Here is a 22,252-nt window from a genome sequence, read left to right as displayed (position 1 = left end):
GATAAAGTCAGGATTTCAGAGACTGCAGTGTTTAAACTGGGTGCACTGGACTTGTGGGATTGAGACAGGCGACAAGAGTATGGATAGTATTCGGGCACTGGACAGGCCGCGGAAAAGCTCCAGAGCTAGAAGGGCACAGTGTGCACTACAGGGAGCAGAGAATAGACTGATCTGTCTAAAGCAAAAAATGCATGTTTGCAGAACAACAAACAACGATAGTGCTGGACAGAAAGACTGACAACCTGTTGAAGGGCTTTAAATGGCAGGCACAAGGATTTATCATCTTATCTCTGGCAGACACTGGAGAGCCACGAAAGGTTTCTGAACAGAGGAGTGACGTACGGTGGCTGTGTTCCCTTGGCCAGGAAAGTTCAGTGCCATAAAGAATCACGAATGTGGTATTTAAATATTGGGATCCTCAGGGTAGGGATACAGCTCAGTGGCACAATGCTTGCCTAGCACATGTAGCCTCTGGGTTTGATCCCCAGCACCACAAAAACAAACAAAAAACAACTACAGAAGAGTGCTGTCCAAAAGAGCTTTCTGCAATGATAGAAACCATCTGTCCTGTCCAATATGGTATCTACTGGCCATGTGGGCCTATTAGGCACTTGAAATGTGGGTTTTAAAAAAAGCTGAGATACTCAGCTCATTTTGATTGAAACACCTATGCATGGTGGGTACCTACTGTGATGGATGGCATGGCTCTAGCAGGCAGGAAAAAGGCTATTCATGATGATCAAAAACCAGACCACATAATTCTTAACTAGCTCTTAACTCCATTGGAACTGGTGAGGCCAACTCTTAAATATAATCCACCATCAGAGTCAATTTATCAGATTTATATTTTGGTTCAGTTTTCTTCTATCAAGACCTCAGTGAAAGTACCTGTTTCTGCCAGTCATGGGCTGTGCTCTGCAGGCAAACTGAGTCCACCCGAAATTTGCCATTCCAGCTTACCACTGTGGCCACAAATTCCTCACCTGAATTGTTAGTTGTCTTATCATTTGTAAGCTGCTAAATGCTACTGTTGCATGTGTAAGTCCTAGATCTGGTCGATGCTTTGCCTCCCACTCAGAAATGAGAAGTTGCTAGTTATCATTTGGATGTTGATTAAAGTTATTTTTGTGCTCCTTTTTTTTTTTTTTTATTGAACTCACAATCTTCTGCTTGCCAGGGAGGCACTCACACCGCTGAGCTAAATCCCCAGCCCTTATACTTTATTTTTGAACTAAGAAAATGATAGTGTAAGAACTTCCAAAATAAAAAGAATAAATTGGGCCAGTTAGGTCAGCTGTAATTTTTAGAGACCAGCTTGGGTTTAAACAACTAAAGCCAGGCTGGAGATTTAGCTCAGTGACACAAGTGCCTGCCTGCCATGTGCAAGGTTATGAGTTCGATCCTTGGTAACAAACAAATAAAAACCTAAAGCCCAAAATATGATCTGATCACACTGGCATTTTACTATCTCAATCTTCTTTTTTCTTTCTTTTTATTTTTTTAACTGGGGATCAAACTCACAACCTGGCACTTGCCAGGCAAGTGCTTATACCTGCTGAGCTAAATCCCTGGCTTACCATCTCAGTTTTCATACTCAGTCCCTGAGTCTGGGTAATCATTGGCTGGCTGTGATTTGTTGAGGTCAATTTGTTAAAGCACAGAGCTTATGAAGTCTAAGTCATGGGCTCAGTCTCACTAAGGACCACTTATTTTGCTCTGTTCTACTTCTCTGTCCCTGATCCCTGCTTGCTGCTTTGCATATTTATGACCTTGGTCACAAGGGTGGCCTGGCCAGAGAGGGAAGAGATGAGTTCAAATCACCACAGCTACTAATGAAACAAGCACACGTCCTGTGAATGGAGGCAAGGTGTGTCTTCTATTATACAATGGAAAGTTTTGTTTTTACTGTTTGTTTTTTAAACTTAGAATGAGGCACACATGGATTGTGTATGGATGGCGCTCTTTGGGAATATTGCAGGTTAGACCATTCATTGAATGTACCAATGACCTTTGCAAGTTGCAATACACAGCAAGCAGCTAGTATGACTATGACTTACTTAAAACATAGGACACTAAATAGACACCTTTTTTGCTAAAACTGATCATGTTTTTCCCCCAGTAAATAATCCTGGCCTAACACTTACTGTTTTCTGATGGTAGCATACTTTCAAATTTAAATGCCATCTATGAATGCTCCTTCTATGACTTACCTTTAAGATTTGGTCATGAAGCTAACACAAATAATACCACAATTTAAAATGGAAAAATAATGAGATATTTTGTTGATAGAGATGATACAGCTTTTTATAGAAATCCTGTGAGAAATTTAATGAAGTTAAATCTATATATAAACAGCAAGAATATGTTCTTGTGATTAAGGATGGTTACTGATGTAATAATCCCCAAAAGGTGACTATTTGTCAGAGTGACACTGGATCACTGGATGGAGAAGGAGAGAGCAAGGATGGTAGAAAGGTAAGAGAGGAGACATTTTCCTTGGATAGTTTAAGAGATGGGTGGCAGTTTAGGTTACACATTTCTTGAGGTAAATCCTTTAACTGAAACCCAACCATGAAGATACAATTGACTATAGTTATATACTTTGAATGGATTTTTTTTCTCTTTTTCTCAGTACTTGGGAGTAAACATAGGGCCTTTGCATGGAGCTATGTCCCCAACTCTTTTTTCTTTTTAAATTTTGGGACAAGTTCTCACTAAGTAGTTAAATTGCCAGGGTGGGGTTTGAACTTTCAGTGTTCCTGCCTCAGCCTCCCAGAGTGCTGTGATCACCAATGTGCACCACCACATCCAGTTTTTATCTGGTTACTTACCATTAAACCAACCATTTCACTCTCTCTCTTAAACACACACACACACACACACACACACACACACACACACACACACAGTCATTTTCTCCAAAGAATGTAAGCCCCATGAAAAGGATTCTACTGTATTTATGATGCCTAAAAAAATGTGAGGTACAACAAATAAATATTTAAACGGAGTCTTGTTCTAAAGCAAATTTAAATATGCAAATATGTTCTCTGACTATATTTCAATAGAAGTCAGGGTCATTTTATATTAATTGATGTCTTAAAATCAGGATTTGCTTCAAGGACAAGTTGGTAAAAAGCATCTCCTGGAGATGCAACATGCTCTAAGGGACAGAACCAGGATTAGGGTGCAACTGGTCACACTTTTGATGAAAGTGTACGGTGCAGGGTGTGTGGCAGTGAGCAAATCTTATTAATTCTGTAGGCTTCAGTGGCAAATGAGAATTGTCCTCCAGTTAGAATGCATTGCAAAGTAAATGTTTTGCTTTGGGTTTTCTTTCACAAACACCGTTGCTTGTGGGAGACAGAGACATTACTACATTACTTGGTTGAGAGTTAGCTCTCTAAAAAATAATTTATATTAACCTTTGAGATTCTGTTCTCCCTTCAATTAAGTTAAAAATAAATTCTGTGACATTATAAGAGATTGGTATGGTGTAATGCTTAAGTGTTTGGGTTCTCAATTAGATTTTGGGGTTCCACCACTAAAATGAGGCAAGCCACTCAGTTTCCTCAAAATAGTTCCTGCCTCACAGGATAGGTAGGAGGATAAAATAATACATTTAGCGCAGGGCCTGGCCATAGTCAACACTTGATAAATATTATTTTTATACTATTTCTATTTCTTTGTCCTCTTCCTCTTTGACATATGCATATTTGTGTGTGGATTTCCACATATAAAGCATGCATGTAGGACATATATACGTGTCTGCATAGCTGAAAGGGGTTTATAGACCAAGCCCAAAGCTTTTGTTTTACCCACGGGTATATACGGTTATCACGTTTTTGTTCGTTCTATCAGTCTCGGAGCAATGGAGTGATCTGGTTAGTGACAGAAATAGTATTTAATGCTGAGAATCCTAGCTTGAGGCTGTACTCTTTCTACATTTCTTCTATTAAACATTATTTGATTTAAATAATTTCATATAGAACCATTTCCTCAAAGTATAATGGAATGTTCCATAGGCTTTTTGGACCTCATTAAATTACCATAATGTGGCTTATTTTTCCTGATTGCTGACTTCTTCACTAATTAGGAAGTTTATTCACTTAAAGGAGTCTAGTTGATAATGAAATCCTAGTAAGCTTCTAAGCAGCCAAAGGAATCTACTACATGAAACAGACGAATCCTTAACATTGTACCTTTAAAAATTTCAGATACTGATTTCAATAATACGTAAGCTAATATTAGAGTTCCTGAGCAAGGATTCAAGCTGTTTATACCCCATCACTGACTCACAGTAAGATCTTGGGCAAGTCACTTGACCTTCTTATATTTCAGTGTGTCAAACTAGCCATGAAACTGTGTAAAGCATGACCTCATTACAAACCACCAGACTTGAAAGCTAAGATGTGCTTCCACATGTTAAAGAATCACTGAAAGACAATCCTAGTTTGTAAAACCTGAAGAGTCTTTTAAAATTTTAGTATAATAATTAAAATAATTCCGCAAGTCATGAAATAGTCTCAAAGTATTTTGTTTGGGCAAAATAATATTAAATGACAGCGGGAATTTTTTTTAGAGAATAACTTGTTTTAAAAATCATAGCTTGCAGTAATTTAATCAAAATAAGAGAGACTGGCACAAATTGCTGGATTTTTCAATAATTAAACATCTCATTTCTAAGCCATTATTTTCCTCTTACACAGTGCATACTGTGTTTTAAAAAGCACTTAGCTAACTACTCTATGAAAAGCTCAACAGAAAGAATACAAATTTATTTAGGGACAAAGCAGTTTTAATAATGAGTTTGGCCCGTTAGACTTGTGAATATCCTTTAAATTGACACTGTATTAGTTCCTTTTTTTCCCTCTAGAGCACAAGAATACTCTTTTGTGGGGGCAGCTTTGTGAATACTGTTTTTCTAATCTGCAGAGGGTAGGCAGCATCATTCCCCAGCTTGCTCCTGCAGCCCATCTCTAAATTAACAGGAGGCTCACCCTTTCTGTGGCATTCCAGGAGGAAAATCAGTACGCACAGTTCCACAGATGCTGACATCTTGTCTGAGGTTATCCCAAAAAGTCCTGTGGCATTTGCAATGTGCCTGGACATTTTCCATTCTTTTAAAAACATCTTTCTGCAGATTTTGTCAAGGCCACAACACAGCAAAGCCTTTCTGGCACATCATGTTAATCACACACTTTGCCACAGTCTCTGGAAGAATAATCAAATGATAACCTGCAACTTGGCCTGGCCCTGTAAACAAAAGATCAAGTTCTGTGTTCGCTCTTGGCAAGAACAGAAACTGCAGCATTTTGTCAAGATCTTTTCAAGTCCTGGGCTTCAAACCAAAAACTGAAAGTGTTCTTTTTCTAATTTACAGAAAAATGAAGAACAGTAGTAAAGTTAAGTATCAAAATATTATTTTAAAAGAAATATAATTAAGATACAGTCTAGCTCCCTACTAGAGGCAATTGACTGTGCTTCAGCTGTATTTAGGGATTCTAACTATCTCTTTCCTTCTTTGTTTCTATGGATTTAGGGATAAAGATTTGGACTCCTCTCAGGATTGTTGAAATACGAAAAATTTAAAGCATAGGTACTAAGGATTAGAGAAGCTGCATTAATTACATTAACACTGGAATCAGGATGAATAGTGTTTGCCATAGGAAAAAGAGAATGAAACAGTAGGGTAGAAATATTCAGGTATCCTAAAAAATTGTGGAGTGGAAACGTAAAAACATTAAGATTGGTCAAACACGAATTTTGCAACTGAGCTGTATAATGCCTCGGAGAGTTCTCCAAAATTCGAAAAGCAAAACACGCATCTAGGTTTCTCCCAGGAGGTCAACTACCTCGTCCCCTGCAGACAATTCCACTGTGCCTACGTCCCCTTGTCGGCCCCAGCCCCACGGTCACTCTCCAACGGGCAGCTCCTGCTGGGGACCTGACAGACGAGGAGCCAGCGCGGACCGCAGCCCCACTGCGGTGGCCCGGGAGCCAGAGGTGTGGGTCGGGTCTCCAGCTGGGGTGGGGTTGGGGCTGGACTAGGGCTGACGGCCTGAGGCCTCGGGCCGCCCACAGGTTGAGCTAAGCAGGTGTTCGGCCTCGCCCCGGCTGGGCGGCTCCACAGGACGCCTGGCCGCACCTGTCCGGCGACAGCGCCTCTCTCCGAGTCCTTCCAGTTCCCGTCCTCGTGCCTAGCTTGTGGCGGCTCCCCGCGGGGGGCAGAGGGAGGCCGGGGGGGGCGGGGCCAAGCCGCAAGGCCCGGTGCCGCAGCACCGCCCTGCGCGAGGCGGCCCCGCCGCGGCGGAGGGATACGGCGCTCCATATATAAATCGCGAAGCGCACCCTCGCGCTCCGGCAGTGGTGCTGGAAGTCTCGTGAGTGCGTTTCCGTTACTCGTAGTCGGGCGGCGGCGCGGGCAGCAGCGGCGGCGGCGGCGGCACAGCGCAGAGCGCACACCGCGCCTTAGCAGCAGTTGAAGCGGAGGCACCCCCGCTGTCACAGCCTTCGCGCTGGTGCATCACCCTCGCTCCCTCTGCTCTTCCTCCCTTCGCTCGCACCATGGTAGGTCGGGAGTGGCGAACGCCGGCGTAGCAGCTGCCCAAAATTTCTTTACAGATTTTTAGTTCAGTCTTGGATTATCTTTCTCTTTCTGATTGGGGCAGGGGGGTCTCTTTGCCGGGCATTACACGGCAGCCGCGGTTAGAAATAATGCATTTCGATTTGCATTTCGGTTTCTCTGCCAGTTCTCTTTTACAACTGGACGTGGCCGTGGCCACAGCTGCACCGGGGCCTTCCGCATCCACTCCCTCCCCCAGCCCCGCAGCCACTGCATCTAGCGCGCCGCACCCGGGCTGCCCGCAGCGCTGCGACTCCTGCTAAGGCCCGGGGGGGCGGGGAGCCGGGCGGGGCGGGGCGGGGCATACGCGCGCCCCCTTTTCCACTCGGCCTGGAAGGTGGCGGGTCGGGCAGGCGGCGAAGAATGAATGGGCCGGTGCGAGTCGGTGGCGCACATTGCTATGGCTGTGGGGTTCGGGGCGCCGCCAGCGGCTGACGCCCTCCGGCAGTCGGTCCGTTGGACATCCTCCCTCGGCCGCTGTCCCCTCCTTCTTCCCGGGGGGCGCGGCGCGGGCGCGGGCTGGGGAGGAAGGAGCCGGGGAAGGGTGGGGTGGGGGCAGGAAGGCCAGGGGTGGGGGGCGGAGAGGGCGGAAGCGGAGGGCCGGCCTGCCGGGCGGAGCCCCGCGATGTGGCTCGGGCGCGCGTTTTTAGCTCCTCGCCCTGCGGTCCCCCGCGCGTGCCGCGGCAGAGGTGTGCGAGGCCTGGGACACCCGGAGGCCCCTTCCCGCGGGAGGCACTCGGCTCGCGCTAATTGGGCCGGGGGGGGGGGCTGGGGAGGAGGGAGCTGGCGCGCGGCTCGGTTTCCATTAGAGACGCAAAGTTTCTGCTTCGGAGGAGGCGGCGGTGGCGGTGCGGCTGGTTCGCCGCCTGGGGGAGCCGAAGCGGGTGGGAGGTGCGGGAGTGGGGGTCGCCCAGGCTGGGGAGGAGTAGTGCCCCCGCCTGCTCGGAGGCTCGCGCCCCTGGGCGGCCCCTAGCCCTACATTTCCCTTGCCCCCTGCCCCTTCCCTGTCCGAAGGGAGATGCCCTCTTGGTTTCCGCTTTCTCTGCAGCCTCTGGGTTGCCAGATGCGCCTGTGCGCCTTGCTGGGTGTGTTTTCCATGGCTCCCTTCCTCCCTCGGCAGGCAGGGCTGACATCACCGGCAGCATTTTCTGGCTTGGTGGAGTAGGGTGGTGGTTCCCGGCAGGGTTGTGGAACAAGGCCTTTCCCCTACAAAGTCCAGCATGTTCTGAGTAAGAGGATTTCGTTGTTGGGAAGGTAGAGTAGATATTTGCGATAACCGTCTAACTTTTTTTGTGAGGGGGTAGAGGAGTGGGACTGTGCTCCCTAGTAAGATGATGATTTCTCTTATGAGGTGTGGCAGCGCTTCCTGTTGAACAAGACAGACATTGCCCTGGCATTACATAAATCACCGGATCTCAAAAAAAAAAAAAAATCATCGCGTCTCTTTGATTTAAAGAAAAAGTAGTTTTCAGTAACTGGAGTAGAAAAAGCTAGTTTGTAAAGATAAGTCCTTGTTTCAAAAATATGTTGAGACGATATTCCTACTGTGAAAGTTTCCACCTAAGAAAATCAACCATAATACCATCAGCTTCCTTTTGAATTTATTTTGTAACTGACTTCATTAGGCAACCTTCATTAAAGTAAAAATCTATATTAGCTGTCCTTGAGATTCAATTCCCCTGGCGGGAGGCATAGGTCCAAAATTGCAGGAGACCAAAAACTGCAAGAGCGAATTACCTTGGTGGCCATTGTCACTGAATGAACTTTATCATAAGCAGTTCTTGTGTCTTTCTTAAGATAGGGCAACTATAGGGAATTTGATGGTTACTGCACTTTTTTATTTATTTGTTGTTTACTGCACTTTTAAAAAGAGGGATAGTCATATTATCGTGTAGTTCTCTGTGTACTTAATTTTTTGCAGACTTGTAACAGTACTATTGTGAAATGGTTCCAGTTTTTTCCCTTAGCTTCTGAACCCTAAGGTAATTTGACCAAAGACTTTAGCCATTGTAAATGGGTAGGCTTTTAACAAATACTGTAACTGCCTAATTTAAATGATTGCAAAGCATTTGCTGCATGGAAATGAAGCCAGTGGGGGAAGCTCATTGCTATATACTTGTTTTTTCCACTTGTTTCTCATAAAATGGATATAAAAGCCTGTTAATCCAACCCAATGCTGTTATGTAACTTGACAGTTTGGAGATTTTTGAGGGCCCGAAGCAGTGCGCAAGGTGCGCTAAAAGCCTGCCCCTGGACTGGATCCTGATCCTGGCTGCGGTGGCCGCAGCAGCCTTGGGTTAGGTCCCTTGGATGGAAGCAGGACTGCAGCGTCTGTGGCGCAATAGATGGCGCTCTTCTTTCTCAGCATGATGCCGCCAGTGCTGCGCCTCTTCTGCCGCTAGAGGTGCCATTCTTCACGTTATGAACTGACCCTAGTCAGGTCTCCGCCCCAGCCTGCTGCTTGCGGTGGGCCAGAGGAAAAAGCCTGGAGCCTAGTGTGTGGCTTCCTTGTCTTTGTTCCTTTGGTGTCAGACTAGCACCCGGGTCTCTTGTAGTCTAATTACCTTCATTCAGTGACAGTGCTGGTAATTTCAAAGGATTGGCTTTTAAGATTGTCTTTTTTGTAAGGGATTCTGGCTATGTTGTCCAAGCTGGTCTGGAACAGCTGGACTCAGGTGACCCTCTTCACTGGCTGGGACTATATAGGTAGGCACTACCGTGTCTGGAGATGGACTTTTTAACCATTTTAGCATTAAAAGCCTAACTGGGAAAACGATATCAACCAAACTGTTGTGGATTGAATTGTAACCTTTTCTTTCTTCATGTAGGCTGATCAGCTGACCGAAGAACAGATTGCTGGTAAGTGGACTCTGGGGAGTCCCAGAAGGCTGGGACTGGGCTCTGACTCAGTTTTGATGACTTCTGTGTTTCTTCCTCTCTACAATCTAAGCAGTTTTCTAAGAATTTCTTTAAATAAAACAATAAGCAGAAACATTTAGGCTAGGTGTTACTCCTGGCCAGTCTTTCAGAGAAGTGGATCTAAGGCTGTACATTTGGTAAACTCAGGAGAGGTCTCAGCTTTACATTAGTGAGATTGTCCTCAGCCTGCTCAGGAAATTAGTTTACATTGGGATATTAATTGGGAAATGAGTTACTAGTTTTTTTTTTTTCTTTTCCTTATCCGGTCTATCTAAGGTATCCAGGCTGAGCTTAAACTTTAAATGAGCCCCTTGACTCTCAGACTCTTTTTTTTTTTTTTTTTTTTTTTTTTTTTTGCCTTTTTCCTTTTTATTCGTACCAGGGATCGAACTCACGACTGCCTGCTTACAAGGCAGGTGCTTATGCCACTGAGCTAAATCCCCAGCCCCGACTCTCAGCCTCTTTGGAGTGCTGGATTTACGAGCATGTGCCATTTCACCTGAGTGGATTTTAACTTTTTACTATTTCTTGGAAGACTTATTTTGAGATGGTTTCTCCTTATGAAACCAGGAATGCTTCAGATACACATACTGATGTTGTGTAGAACATGCTGGGTACCTGGGAATATACATTTTTAGTGTGGTTTAGAAGTGTATAGGTATTACGGGTATAGACATTTAACATATTTCAAGATGCACATGGATCAGTCTTCTCATGCCATATTGGACGCAAGACTGAATTTAAATGTGTTGAAATTTAGGCTTCTTGAAAATATCTTGCTTTTATCTTACTTTTTTGGTACCAGGGATCGAACTCACGACCTTGTGTGTACCAGGATTTAGCTACTGAGCTAAATCCCTGCCCATGTTGCTTTTAAAAAATATATGTTAGGAGAGCCGGGCGTGGTGGCTCACACCTGTAATCTCAGCACTTAGGAGGCTGAGGCAGGAGGATTGTTGCAAGTTTGAGACCAGCCTGGGCTACAAAGTGAGCTCAAGGCCAGCCTGAATTGCGTAGAGAGACCCAGTCTCAAAAAAAAAAAAAAAAAAAAAAAAATTTATATGAGATACATACATACACACATATAAGGGTTTCGCTAAGTCACGAAGTTGGCCTGCCTAGATTTGAACTTGTGGTCCTTGTGGTCCTTCTGCCTCAGCCTCCCAGAATAGAGGGATTATATGCATCCATTGCTACACCCAGCCAAAAAAGTGTGGTTTTACTAGAGCTGGTTATCAGAAGCCCTGTTTGTTTTATGGGCTACAATTTGAAGGCCAGACCAATAAGACTGTTTCAGTCTTCATTTCAGTTGATAAAGAACAGGTGGCTTTTGATAACTTGCACAAACTGGAAAGCTTGGTTTGGCAAACCCTGGGGAAGTGTGTATTGTGGCTGAATTGGACAAAAACATGGACTCTAAAGAGTGAACTTTTGTTTTTCAGAATTCAAGGAAGCTTTCTCCCTGTTTGATAAAGATGGTGATGGCACCATCACAACAAAGGAACTAGGAACTGTCATGAGATCACTGGGTCAAAACCCAACAGAAGCTGAACTGCAGGATATGATCAACGAAGTGGATGCTGATGGTAAGGGCTTTTAGAACTCTGAATGAGCACTAGTGTTGTGTAATTGAAACTCAGACAGCTTACAGGATTGTCTTTCAAGTCCCCAGAGTAAAGCAGATGTGCACAGTTCCTTTCTGTCGCTGCCTTACGGCCGTTGACATTAAAATAGAAGATTATGAGCCTGCCATTCCCCTTGCTTACTGTCTAGAACATTTCCTGGATCGGGTTGCTGTATTGTTCTTTTCTGCTTGTCATGGCCTACAACTCGGTGCTTTTTATCGGCTGGCCCCTGAGTCTGCTCTGAGTTGTATGGGAGAAGTAACAAAAAAGAAAGAAAAACAATTGCTGTGGAAACTGCTTTTTTAAAAGCTTATTGTCTGTAAGAAGAAACTCATGTGCAGCGGGTGAAGAGTGCTCTGTGAAGTTAACATAGGACTGAGCAGAGCATGAGCTGTTCAGTACGTTTGCTGAGGCGGATCATAGACTTGGAGGCGCCTGCTGACTGTAGGGAGCAGGTCTTCAGAACCTAAGAGAAGGGGCAGCTCTGTGGAGTGCCGAGCCATAAGGAACCAGCGTTTGTCCTGGAGCAGTTGATTGTCCACTCCTCTGGGTTCTACAGCAGTGGACATCGGAGCTTTTACTTGCTAATGTCATTAAACAGGTTTTGAGGCACTTACCCCAGGACCTATGCATTTTTCTTTTCCTTTTTTTACACATTTTTTTTTTTCTTTTTTTTCTTTTTATCGGTACCAGGGATCGAACTCACAACTGCCTGCTTGCAAGGCAGGCGCTTATGCTGCTGAGCTAAATCTCCAGCCCCTTCTTTTCCTTTTTTTTTGTTTTTTGAGACAGGGTCTTGCTGTGTAGTTTAGGCTGGCCTTGAGTACACTGTGGTGATCCCCTTGCCTCAGCCTCCTGAGTGCTGGAGTTACTGTATATATGCACTAAGGTACTATGTAAGATTGAAGAACAGTTTGGATCTAGTTTTTTTTCTGAGATGATTTTTTTCCGAGCAGCCATTTAAAAAAATATGATAATGTAAGTGATACATTGTGATTACACTTGTCACAAACATTTAGAAGCACGACTTTCTGTTAAGCTCTTAGACAAAACTTTGCTTTTAAAGACTTCTCATTATGTTTGATGTTTTAGAAAAAGGAACCTATAGTTTCGTTTAGCGTGATGAGATGATCAGCCATCTGGGAACAAGGGGTGACTCCTTGTTTTGTGTAAGCCACGGAAAGCTGGGCTTATGGATGAATGACTGAATTTGCCCTCACGTTGTAGGAGAGAGTGAGGGGTGGGGTAGGCCAAGCCAGAGTCTTGAGTTTGCATTGAATAAATATGACAGTACTTAAGGACATCTTTGCATGGTTGTGAGATAATACTTAACATAATTTATTTTGTCTTTCTGAATATCAGTAGTGCTTTAAAATTTTGGAAACCAAAGAGACAAAAGGATCTCTGAGTTTTGTCCTTTTTTTTTTTTTTTTTTTTTTTGGTAGTGCTGGGATCAAATGTTGGGCCTGCATGTGCCAGGCAACTGTAGTAACACTGACCCACATCCTTGGTTCCAGAGTTGGAGATACTGGTGAAAATGAACAACTTAATCTAAGGACTTTTTCAAATTTTATTTTTCTTTGATGTTAACCTTGAAGCTTGTCTTTATGGGTATTCATTTCTTAGTCTCAGAGAAGTTGTTTGGAATACTGGTGTAGAGTGGATTCTTCTGACACAGATTCTTAAATTTTAATTGTCTGAACTGTAAAAATGCTTCTGAACTTTTCCTTTAATGGAGAAGTAAAGATACTGAGTTGGGGGCCTCTGTGGAGTTAGGTAAGTGATAGAGCATATTCTTAGCATGCAAACGGCCCTTGATTCAATTCTTGGCACCAAAAATCCCCCAAAAAACTATGAAAATGCGTTGGGAAGAAAAAAAACTTACTAGGTAACTTGTTGCTAAAAACTGCACTTAGGGATGAGCTCGCTCTCTCTCCTGCCGTGTGTGTGGTGCTAAGGGGTTGAACCCAGGGCCCCATACATGCTAATGCTAGACAAGTTGAATACCACTGTGCAGTCTCCCTAGCCTCCAAGAAGACTTACAGACTTATATGACTAAGACTATAGGCCATGACCTGACAGTTTTCCTGGGGTGCAGTTTATATATCTCTGGTGTAACTGCCAAGGTAGAGTTAGGCCTGAGTGACCTCCCTAGCTTGAGAGATCCGGGACAGATAATAGAGTGCTTCCCTTGGGAGTGCAGTCGCCCTTGAACTGTCCAGCCTCTCTATGAATCCAGACACGTGGTTTCCTTTGCATGTTTAAATACCATCCTAGGTACTGATTAGCTTGATTCACATGAAATTTGCCTTGTGCAGTATTCATTTCGGGCCTACAAAATACTGACCTAATAAAACAGTTTGTCACTTTGTCCTAGCAAGTGCTTAATACTGCTGTTCCACACTTAACTACTGTAGAGCAGCATTCATTCAGTGCTTATCTTACACGAGTTTCTGTTTTTCAATTCAAGGTAATGGCACCATTGACTTCCCGGAATTTTTGACTATGATGGCCAGAAAAATGAAAGATACAGATAGCGAAGAAGAAATCCGCGAGGCATTCCGAGTCTTTGACAAGGTGATCCTGTATCTGTTACAGAGGGTGCACAAGCATAGCACTTCTAAGTTCAGAACCGTTGATTAGAAACAAAACACATAACCTAATTGCCTGAGCCTCTGATCTCACTCCCAAATGCCCGCTTCAGAAACCTTCATAAGGTGAAAGGAGGTGTAATAGGAATTTTGAACCAGGTTTCTTGATCGTTACTGTTGGGGTCTTTCCACTTTTGAGGTCCCCCTCCCTTTTCTGCATTAATGGACTGCAAGTCTGCAGTAGATAAGGGGGAGACTGGAGGTAGAATTACTGATGTGAGCGCATTTGGTGGTAACTTGAGAGGGAGGCAGGCATAAGTAAGTCAGGACCTGTTTGCTCACACCGAACCACTACCCACCACCACCAGTAACAATCGCTGAATGTTTACAGGATGGAAATGGTTACATCAGTGCAGCAGAGCTACGTCATGTCATGACAAACTTAGGAGAAAAACTAACAGATGAAGAAGTAGATGAAATGATCAGAGAAGCAGATATTGATGGAGACGGACAAGTCAACTATGAAGGTGAAACATTAACTTTCTTTTGATTGCTTGTTAATAGTCTGTCTACAAGTTAACTGTTTCATTAGATATTCTCTTGATTTTTTTTGTGTGTGCAGAGTTACTGTTTTTGTGAAAGCTGCTTTTGAAGATAACCAAAAGTTTCAATTGTCTTTTCAGAATTCGTACAGATGATGACTGCAAAATGAAGACCTACTTTCAACTACTTTTTCCCCCCTCTAGAAGAATCAAATTGAATCTTTTACTTACCTCTTGCAAAAAAAAAAAAGAAAAAAAAGAAAAAAGTTCATTTATTCATTCTGTTTCTATATAGCAAAACTGAATGTCAAAAGTACCTTCTGTCCACACACACAAAATCTGCATGTATTGGTTGGTGGTCCTGTCCCCTAAAGATCAAGCTACACATCAGTTTTACAATATAAATAATTGTACTACCTTAATGATAAGGAAGCACTTAGTGGACTCCTTAAAGTTCCATTTGCTAATGATTAATACACTGTTTGGGCTGGCCAGTTTTTCATGCATGCAGCTTGACGATTGAGCACAGTCAAGCATTTGTATTAAAACTGAAAAATGAAAAAAGGAATTCAAAACCTATTTAGATGGGTTTGAGTTTAATTTGTTAGTGTAAATTGTCATGGCTGGTTTCCTGAAAACAAACACATTGAAAATTGGTTTACCTCAGGATGATGTGCAGAAAATGGGTGAAGGATAACCGCAGCGCTGTAGCCCCAGTAGTAGGACGACCCTCTTGTATTTCCCTGTGCTCTGACCCATGGTGACAGTGACACACCGTGGTGGCATGCCCGCATATGTTGGTTTAGCAATACCTGCGTTGTACTACAGTGAAATGGGTGTCAGGCTGTCACATACAAATTTTTAATAAGAAATCTTTTACGAGGGAGCATCTTTGGACTCTGTTTTTAAAACCCTCTGAACCATGACTTGGAGCTGGCAGAGTAGGCAGTGGCTGTGGACTTCAGCACAACCATCAACATTGCTGTTCAAGAAATTACAATTTACATCCATTCCAAGTTGTAAATGCTAGTTTTTTTTTTTTTTTTTTTTTCAAATAAAAAGACCATTAACTTAAAATGGTGTTAAATGCTTTGTAAAGCTGAGATCTAAAAGGGGACAAGACGCTTGGAGGGGAGGCCTGTGTATATTTAAATGCCCACAGCCCAGCGTTGGGTTTCCCTCCCTCCCAAGACCCCAGCACCAACCTCTGAGCCTCAGACCTTGCCTCTAAATGGGCACTTACCGGTCGCTTTACCATACTTAACTGACACGTAAGTCTAGTTGCGTTTTTTTCTCTGGGGGGGAGGGGGGAGGCAAGTCATGGTAACTTAAATGATCTATTGAGGCCGTAGAACTCTTTAACTGAAGGAAAAACCACTTTCTCAAGCATGTATTTAGGGATTCTTCTCAATTGTGCTGCTGATTACCTGTTTTATGTAACTACTTGAGACCATCTGTGCAAGAGACATGATTTAGTGTGTCTGTAATTCAATCCTCGCCGTGTGTGGTAGAAGCAGTATCCTTTTCTAAGCCAGTCTCTTCATGCCTAAAAGACACTACCAGTCACCTTTATTCACAGTTTAATTTATGATTATACCTTTTTATTACTCTTTCTGTTTTTGTTTAAAGTTGACTTGACTTTGCTTTTTTTCCCCCCCTAAACTCCCCCCCCCCCAACCCCCAGCAAGTAGAACTAATGACTAATGCTAAGCCTCTGGCTTGAAAGTAAAACTCTGGCCCAGAGTGAATTTCGTGTCTAATTATAAACCTGTAATGAAAACCCAGACATGCTGGTACTGGTCTTTGCAGTGGGATTGGTCCATTGAAAAAGCCCCCTCGTAAGCATCCTGCATTTACTGCAGGGCTCTTTTGAAATGAAGGCTGGATGTGCGCTTTTCAGGGTGTAAGTGGTTGTATCTTATTCTCAAGGAGACTTGAGTTCTATGTGTTTTGTGTGGGTGGTTTTAATTTGCCAGGGGATGGTGGTAGGCTGCTAGGCAGGGCAGTGCTGAGCTGTTGGCAGCCGAAGTGGTTACATTCGGGGCTGATTTTAGAGACCCTTGGCTTCTCCTCCCTCTCCTACTCCCTGTCTTTCTGGCATTTTGTAGCTTGTTAGATTTTCTGCCAGAGGGGTGGGTCAGAGCTGTGGAGAGGACACATTGCCGCTGTGCTACCAGTCCTTGGACTGTGGTTAATAGAGGAGAGGTTGACCCCATGCAGTGAGGCTGGCTTGCATTATTCTCTGAATCAGTGAGAGACACCTGAGAGCCCTTGGGGTTTCTCTTTTGGTGAGATACGGAGCACTGAGGGCTCCTGTGTAAGTGTGAGCTGGGTGTTTCTCCTAGGGGTCAGATAGCCCGTTCCTGGCCCAGTTGCAGGCCTGTGGTCCATCAGTGACCTCTTTGTAGTTTCAAGGGAGGGTGGGGGTGACTTGTTTTTAGAGACTTAACCTCCTATCTTACCCTTTAACCAAGTCTTTCTGGAAGCTGGGTGGACTCCATTTTAATAGTCCCACAGTCTATCCTAAAAGACTTTGAAACAGGATTCTTTTGTGGCCAGGATCCTGTGGGAACCAGGGAATGCTGTGTTCCCGTCAGGAGCTGAGGTGAAGTAGTCCACTGTAGCCTTTCTCCTGGCACTTGGGGGCACAACCAGCCCAGGGGTTGGGCAGTAGCAGTCTGTGAGTTAGGGAGAGGAAAGAGCTTGGTGTCATGGCACCTTCCTGTAAACTTGCCCCTACTTCTAACTATAAATATATACATATATTTATATATATAAAAGTGACTAGTTTAACTGGCATCCTGCTTTAGCCTGAGACTTGCCATAAGAAACTGCTGAGTACTTGGCAAACCCTTTCATAGTTTCGTTCTCCATCTGTTCGGGGTAGGTGTTGAGCAAGGCAAATGGATCTCGATACTCAGATGGGCTTTTGATGCACTGTTGCCAGGGAAGGCTTTTTCTGATTTTTTGACAAATTTTTGCACACTTTAATTGGTGTCTTTGGGCAATTTAAACACATTGAAGATGAGCTATTGTACATATTTTTATATTCTCTTTATAAATGCATGTCCGACTGTACTTGTAACAATATTGTAATGAATGGCTGTCCAGTAGGCCTAGCTGTCACATCAAAGGAATAGCATCTTACTGGCCCCTCAGCATCCTAGGAACTACTACTTCCTGAACAAAGAATGTAAATTTGGTCAAGTCTACTCTTCAATTATTTTAGCCATTTGGATTATTTATTGTATACCCTAAATCTATTTATCCTTTGGGCAGTCTATTAGATCTCCACTAATGTGTCTTAATCCCTTCAGCTGGCAGTTACTATTTTTTTTAATCCCTTGAAGTTGTCCTGTAGGAGACAGATTCTTTGCTGTCTATCCCTTGGAGTGGGAAGGTAGTGGCATGGGTGGAGTGTGTGTTCTTTCTCCAAATCTATTATAATGTTCATTAAACACTTCTGTAGCAAAGATGGTGGTGGTTCTTTTGTTACCGAAGTTGCCCTTCACCGTGGCTATTTGAAAAGGAGATGTACTGAACGTTTCTGTAAATCTTGAGATGAACTGTTAACCACCTCTCTGATGGGGGACCAACTCTATGGAAATTGTAAATAAGTTTTATTTATAAACCTGGCACTGTATTCAATAAACATTTCTGCAGCCTTTCATCTCTAACTGCGAATCGTGTAGGTTCTTAGCCCGCATAGCCTTTGCTCCCCAGGCCCCTTCTGAACAAGATACATCCACCCTCAGGGAATTCCACCCCGGCTCCGGGACCGCAGGTCAGCGTGAGGAAGCAGGAAGCTGAAGACATGTCTTGTGGCTGAGTCCCACTATTTTAAGGAATTTGGATGCTAGTAGCTGATATTTTAACCCAGTCTTGGCCTATTAATACCTTACATAGGAAATACACACCACAGATTAATTTCCCTTTGATCTGAATGATCTCAATTATCTTGGGATGGTTAGGAAATAACATTTCCTAAATAAGATGGGAATTTTAAGGGAAGCACCTGGTTCCGTCCAGGAGGCAGCCAAGGAAAGTGGAATGGGATGGAGCTTCCATGGGTGAGGAACCTCAGCACCTTCCTAGACCCTGGTCTAGGCCTGGACACCCCCCCCCCCACACACACACACATAGGGATCGTGGAAGGCTCTTCCCCAGCTGCCGTCCCAAGTGCCTTTCCCATTCTGCACAGTAGGAATGAGAGGGCTGGAAAGATCACAATAAGGTCCTGCCTTGGCTAGAAGGCCTGTGATGGACCTCCCAGGAGCATTTAGCCCCCTGCTATATGCAGGAGCTGGGGCTGCAAGAACAGACTGCCCTGGAGGCAGAGCCCTTTGCGTGAGAACATTGGTCCTGTGCCTTTATAGCCGCAGGCAGGTTGCTTGCCATTTCTGATTCTCAGCTTCCTCCATGGTCAAATAAGATTGTTAGACTGGTACCTTTTGCCTCCAGCTTTCTAGGATTCTGATCAACCAGGTTTGGCATCACTTGAAACAAAATGATCAACTCTAAAAGCCTAAAAGGTAGGAGGTAAAACTGTGTAGGAGTCTTGTGTCCTTTGAGATGACAGGCTTTAACATTCTCAGCAGCTCCAGTGATGGGGTGGACTAGAGATGAGTTTGGGATTGGCGGATGTAATATTAGAACCTCGGTCAGAAAAACATGATTCAGTGACTTCCATTCTCCCAGAACAGAAGCAGAAAGCTACCACTCGGTCTATAAGAGATCCAGTCCAAGCAACAACATCATCTAGTTTGTCAGCAGCTCTGGTTTAGAGAAAAACCACTTACACACATTTCCGATTTGAGCTGAACTTTGTGGGCACAGGGTGTGTGGGGGGTGTGGAGCACCCAGTGACTCAAGCTGCCTTAAAAGGAAATAAAACATAAAGCTTTTTATAGCCTGATGCTTCTCCTCTCCCACTGTCCACCGCCCTCTGCCAGGGGGTAGGAGGAGCCAGCTCATGCCACAAAGTCCTGGGCCAAAGCTGACACAGCCCGCTAGCCCTGGCCACCTTCCCGTCTTTTGACATCCCTGAACCTGGGTTTTAAAAAAGTCCAGTTGCTTGGTCTCCTAAGAATCATTTATGTTCTGTCTGTGTGTCAGCAACCTTCAGAATGAGTCTGAATTGATATAATCAGATAATATTTTAAATGTCACATCTTTGTTTTTACAGAGACCAAAAGGAAAATCTGGAGTTGCCTCTGTAAAAATTTCTTGAACATTTTGTTACAACATAATATTTTTATCCTGGCTGCCTAGAAGCCTGTAGAATTTGCTTTATAAATTGATTCCCTACCCTTCTTTTTGGGTCTTAGTATACTCTTTAAGTTGTAATTTATTTTTGTTTAGTTAACTAACTTATATAATAAAAGGCAGACTGCCCCCCTCCTCCACTGTATCAGAATCAAGTTGAAATAAATCATTTGATTTTAAAAAAGAAAGTGTACCACAGTGGTAGAGGATGTGCTTAGTATACATGAGGCCTAGGATTTGATCCCCATGAAAACCACAAGGACAATAGATAAAATAATTACAAAATAATAATTAAAAGGACTAGGCCATAGTTGTAGGTCAGACTCCCTCTCAACACAAATATTCATTTCTGATGATTCTCAAATGTTTTGGAATGTTTCCAATGATAAGCTTAACTTAGGCAGCCTCCTCATTTTTACAAAAATATTTTTGATTTTATATAAAATGTATAAAATTTGACATCAGCTCTCCCACTACCTTAAAAACTATAGTTATAGTTTATATCCTTCTAGAATTTTTTCTTCTTATACAGATGGCAGAGATAGTTTACAACATTGGGGTCTTTATGTATAGTTTAAACAAATAAGCCTAATCTCCTTCAGTTACAATTATATATTTTATATATACATATATAATTATACTGTATTATATTTTTATTTACACAGTATAACTATAAATATTTCATGCATCGTAAATATTTCATTCACCCTTTAAAGTAGTTTAGTGAGGACCAAACCCCTGCTAGACAAGTGTTCCTCTGTGAGCTATGCCCACAACCCCTAATTTTAGCACATTTTCATCACCCTGAAAACGAAGCCCTGGGCCTCAGATGTAGCTCAGCCTGCAGGGGCCCTGTGTGTGCACACAGGAACCTACTCGTTGGCAGTCACCACCCCCCAAACTCTCGCGCGGGTCCTAATCTACTTCTGTCCCCATGGATACATCTACACTGGATATATATAAGTAAAGTCATGTATTTACAATGATTTGTCCTCTTTTTCACTTTTTATACTGAACAATGCTCCGTCTACCTAAATAGTTCTTAATTCTAATTTTTAGGAGCTGGTATATTAATATGCATAATTTAGTTAAAACACACCCCGATCCAGACCATTTGGCACCTCCTATTCTGAGCAGCTCTGTGACCCCTTTCTTACTAGATTGGAATCTGCTTCCTCTGAGTCTTCATGCATGGGCGCTACCACTTCTTTATGAAGCAGATATCTAACCTGCTTCCACAGCAGACTTGCTTTTTCTCACTTTCATATAGCTCTCCTGAGTTCTCCAGGGTTAACGTTTACCACCACCCCTTCTTTGTTAAACCACTCTCAACAATGAGCTCGAGGTAGTGAATTTACAATTTACCCAGGTTCTGTATTCAAACAGATCTGTGTTCAAATCCTGCCTTTCTGAGCACTGTAGCTTTTGGGAAGTGCCAACTCTAGTTTCTCTGTAAGAAATGGAAAAGCATCTTCCTCACAAGGAGATTGTAAAAGTAAACGAGATGGTGGAATCTTCTGGCATTGTGGCCAGCACATGGAAGTGTTTGAAAATGCTCCCAAAACCTACAGTACGAGCTCTTACCACAGAAGAAACCAGCTAGTGTGATGGTTGCCTGTTCATTTGACCCAAATCCTGTTGGTTCTTGTGAACTGCTACCCCCACCCCAACCTTTCCTGAAAACACACACATCTATGCATTTACTTCTCACCTCTTTGAAGACCATGATGACAGTTGCCTGAGGCTGGTTTTATGGTACCTGCTACCCAGAGTTTATGGATAAGGCCTCGTCTGGTACTTCTCCATGAGATGGACTGAAGCATATGGGGGACTCGAAGGCATGGTAATCTTTGGGGAACGATGGGAGGCCCAGTCTGGTTAAAGGTCAGGCTCTCTAATAGAGGTACTTGACCCAGAGCAGAAGTCATGATGGGATCCTCTCTTTATTCTCTGTATTATCCCATTGCCTTCTAACCCTGAGCAGAGGCTCATACCTCTTGCTTTCCTTTTCTCTTGAGAACTGTAGTTCTATCAGAGTTGGCAAGTTCTTGAGAGATGCTCTTTGCCCTCAGCCAGGTGCCTCTCTCCCCATGATGACCAGTGGAGACCTAAACTTTTCTAACACCAGGGGAAATGAAGCCATCTGCTCACCTCTCATCTCTCTCCTTTGCTAACACCTGTATCTTAAGCATGAAGATACAACACCTCTCAATCACCAAGACCTTCTGATTCCAACTGCAAGTCAATAACCCCTCCCAACCCCCCAGAGGTGGACAATGGCCCAGTGGGTGGCCAAATCTCAGTAAGCTCTTTTGCTTTGAAGGATTCTAGAAGGGAACTCAGGGCCTGCATGCAGCTGTTCAAACAGGATAAATCCTTTTGCTTAGCATTCTAAACAACTGCCTGGCCTTTCCACTTAGGCCACCACCTAAAACCAGGTAGGGATTAAGAATGTATTTCTTTTGCTCTTAATTTTCTACTGAGAAGTCCAGTTGACTAAAGGAAAGAGAGTGAGAGTGATATTCTCATTATTTGCTCTAAGGTTTGATGTCTATAATGTTTAACTTGCTCTGAATCAAAATGCTCAGAGGGCTTCAAAATACTGCTGGAAGTTGTGGTCTCTGCCTTTGAGGAGAGTCTTTTTGATAGAAGTTTCATTTTATTAAGTACAACTGCCAAGTAGCATGC

The 22,252-nt window shown here is 43.5% G+C and overlaps 1 protein-coding gene across 2 annotated transcripts; it reads left to right on the top strand.

Moving 5' to 3' along the window:
• Positions 1-6,370: 6,370 nt before the first annotated feature.
• Calm1 (calmodulin 1) lies at positions 6,371-17,976 on the top strand. Of its 2 annotated transcripts, none has more exons than XM_003472346.5 (6): positions 6,371-6,567; positions 9,451-9,481; positions 10,984-11,127; positions 13,637-13,743; positions 14,149-14,284; positions 14,441-17,976. In XM_003472346.5, exons 1-6 carry the CDS (start codon positions 6,565-6,567, stop codon positions 14,467-14,469), a joined length of 450 nt encoding a protein of 149 aa, XP_003472394.2. In that variant the 5' UTR covers positions 6,371-6,564; the 3' UTR covers positions 14,470-17,976. The 2 variants fall into 2 exon arrangements, with proteins under 2 accessions (XP_003472394.2, XP_063097237.1); XM_063241167.1 differs by lacking the exon at positions 6,371-6,567 and adding an exon at positions 6,971-6,997.
• Positions 17,977-22,252: the final 4,276 nt, after the last annotated feature.

This window comes from Cavia porcellus, unplaced genomic scaffold, assembly GCF_034190915.1.
Source record: "Cavia porcellus strain 051 isolate PalLab524CR breed Dunkin Hartley unplaced genomic scaffold, mCavPor4.1 scaffold_31, whole genome shotgun sequence".
Lineage (NCBI taxonomy): Eukaryota > Metazoa > Chordata > Mammalia > Rodentia > Caviidae > Cavia > Cavia porcellus.
The sequence above is the reverse complement of the archived record's forward strand: the minus strand, read 5'-3'. Positions and strand labels throughout refer to the sequence as shown.

Bases quoted from the DNA above. Each gene is read 5' to 3' on its own strand.
- Calm1 (XM_063241167.1), top strand. The intron at 11,128-13,636 runs GTAAGGGCTTTT...TTTCAATTCAAG, and splicing joins CAACGAAGTGGATGCTGATG to GTAATGGCACCATTGACTTC. The intron at 13,744-14,148 runs GTGATCCTGTAT...GAATGTTTACAG, and splicing joins CATTCCGAGTCTTTGACAAG to GATGGAAATGGTTACATCAG.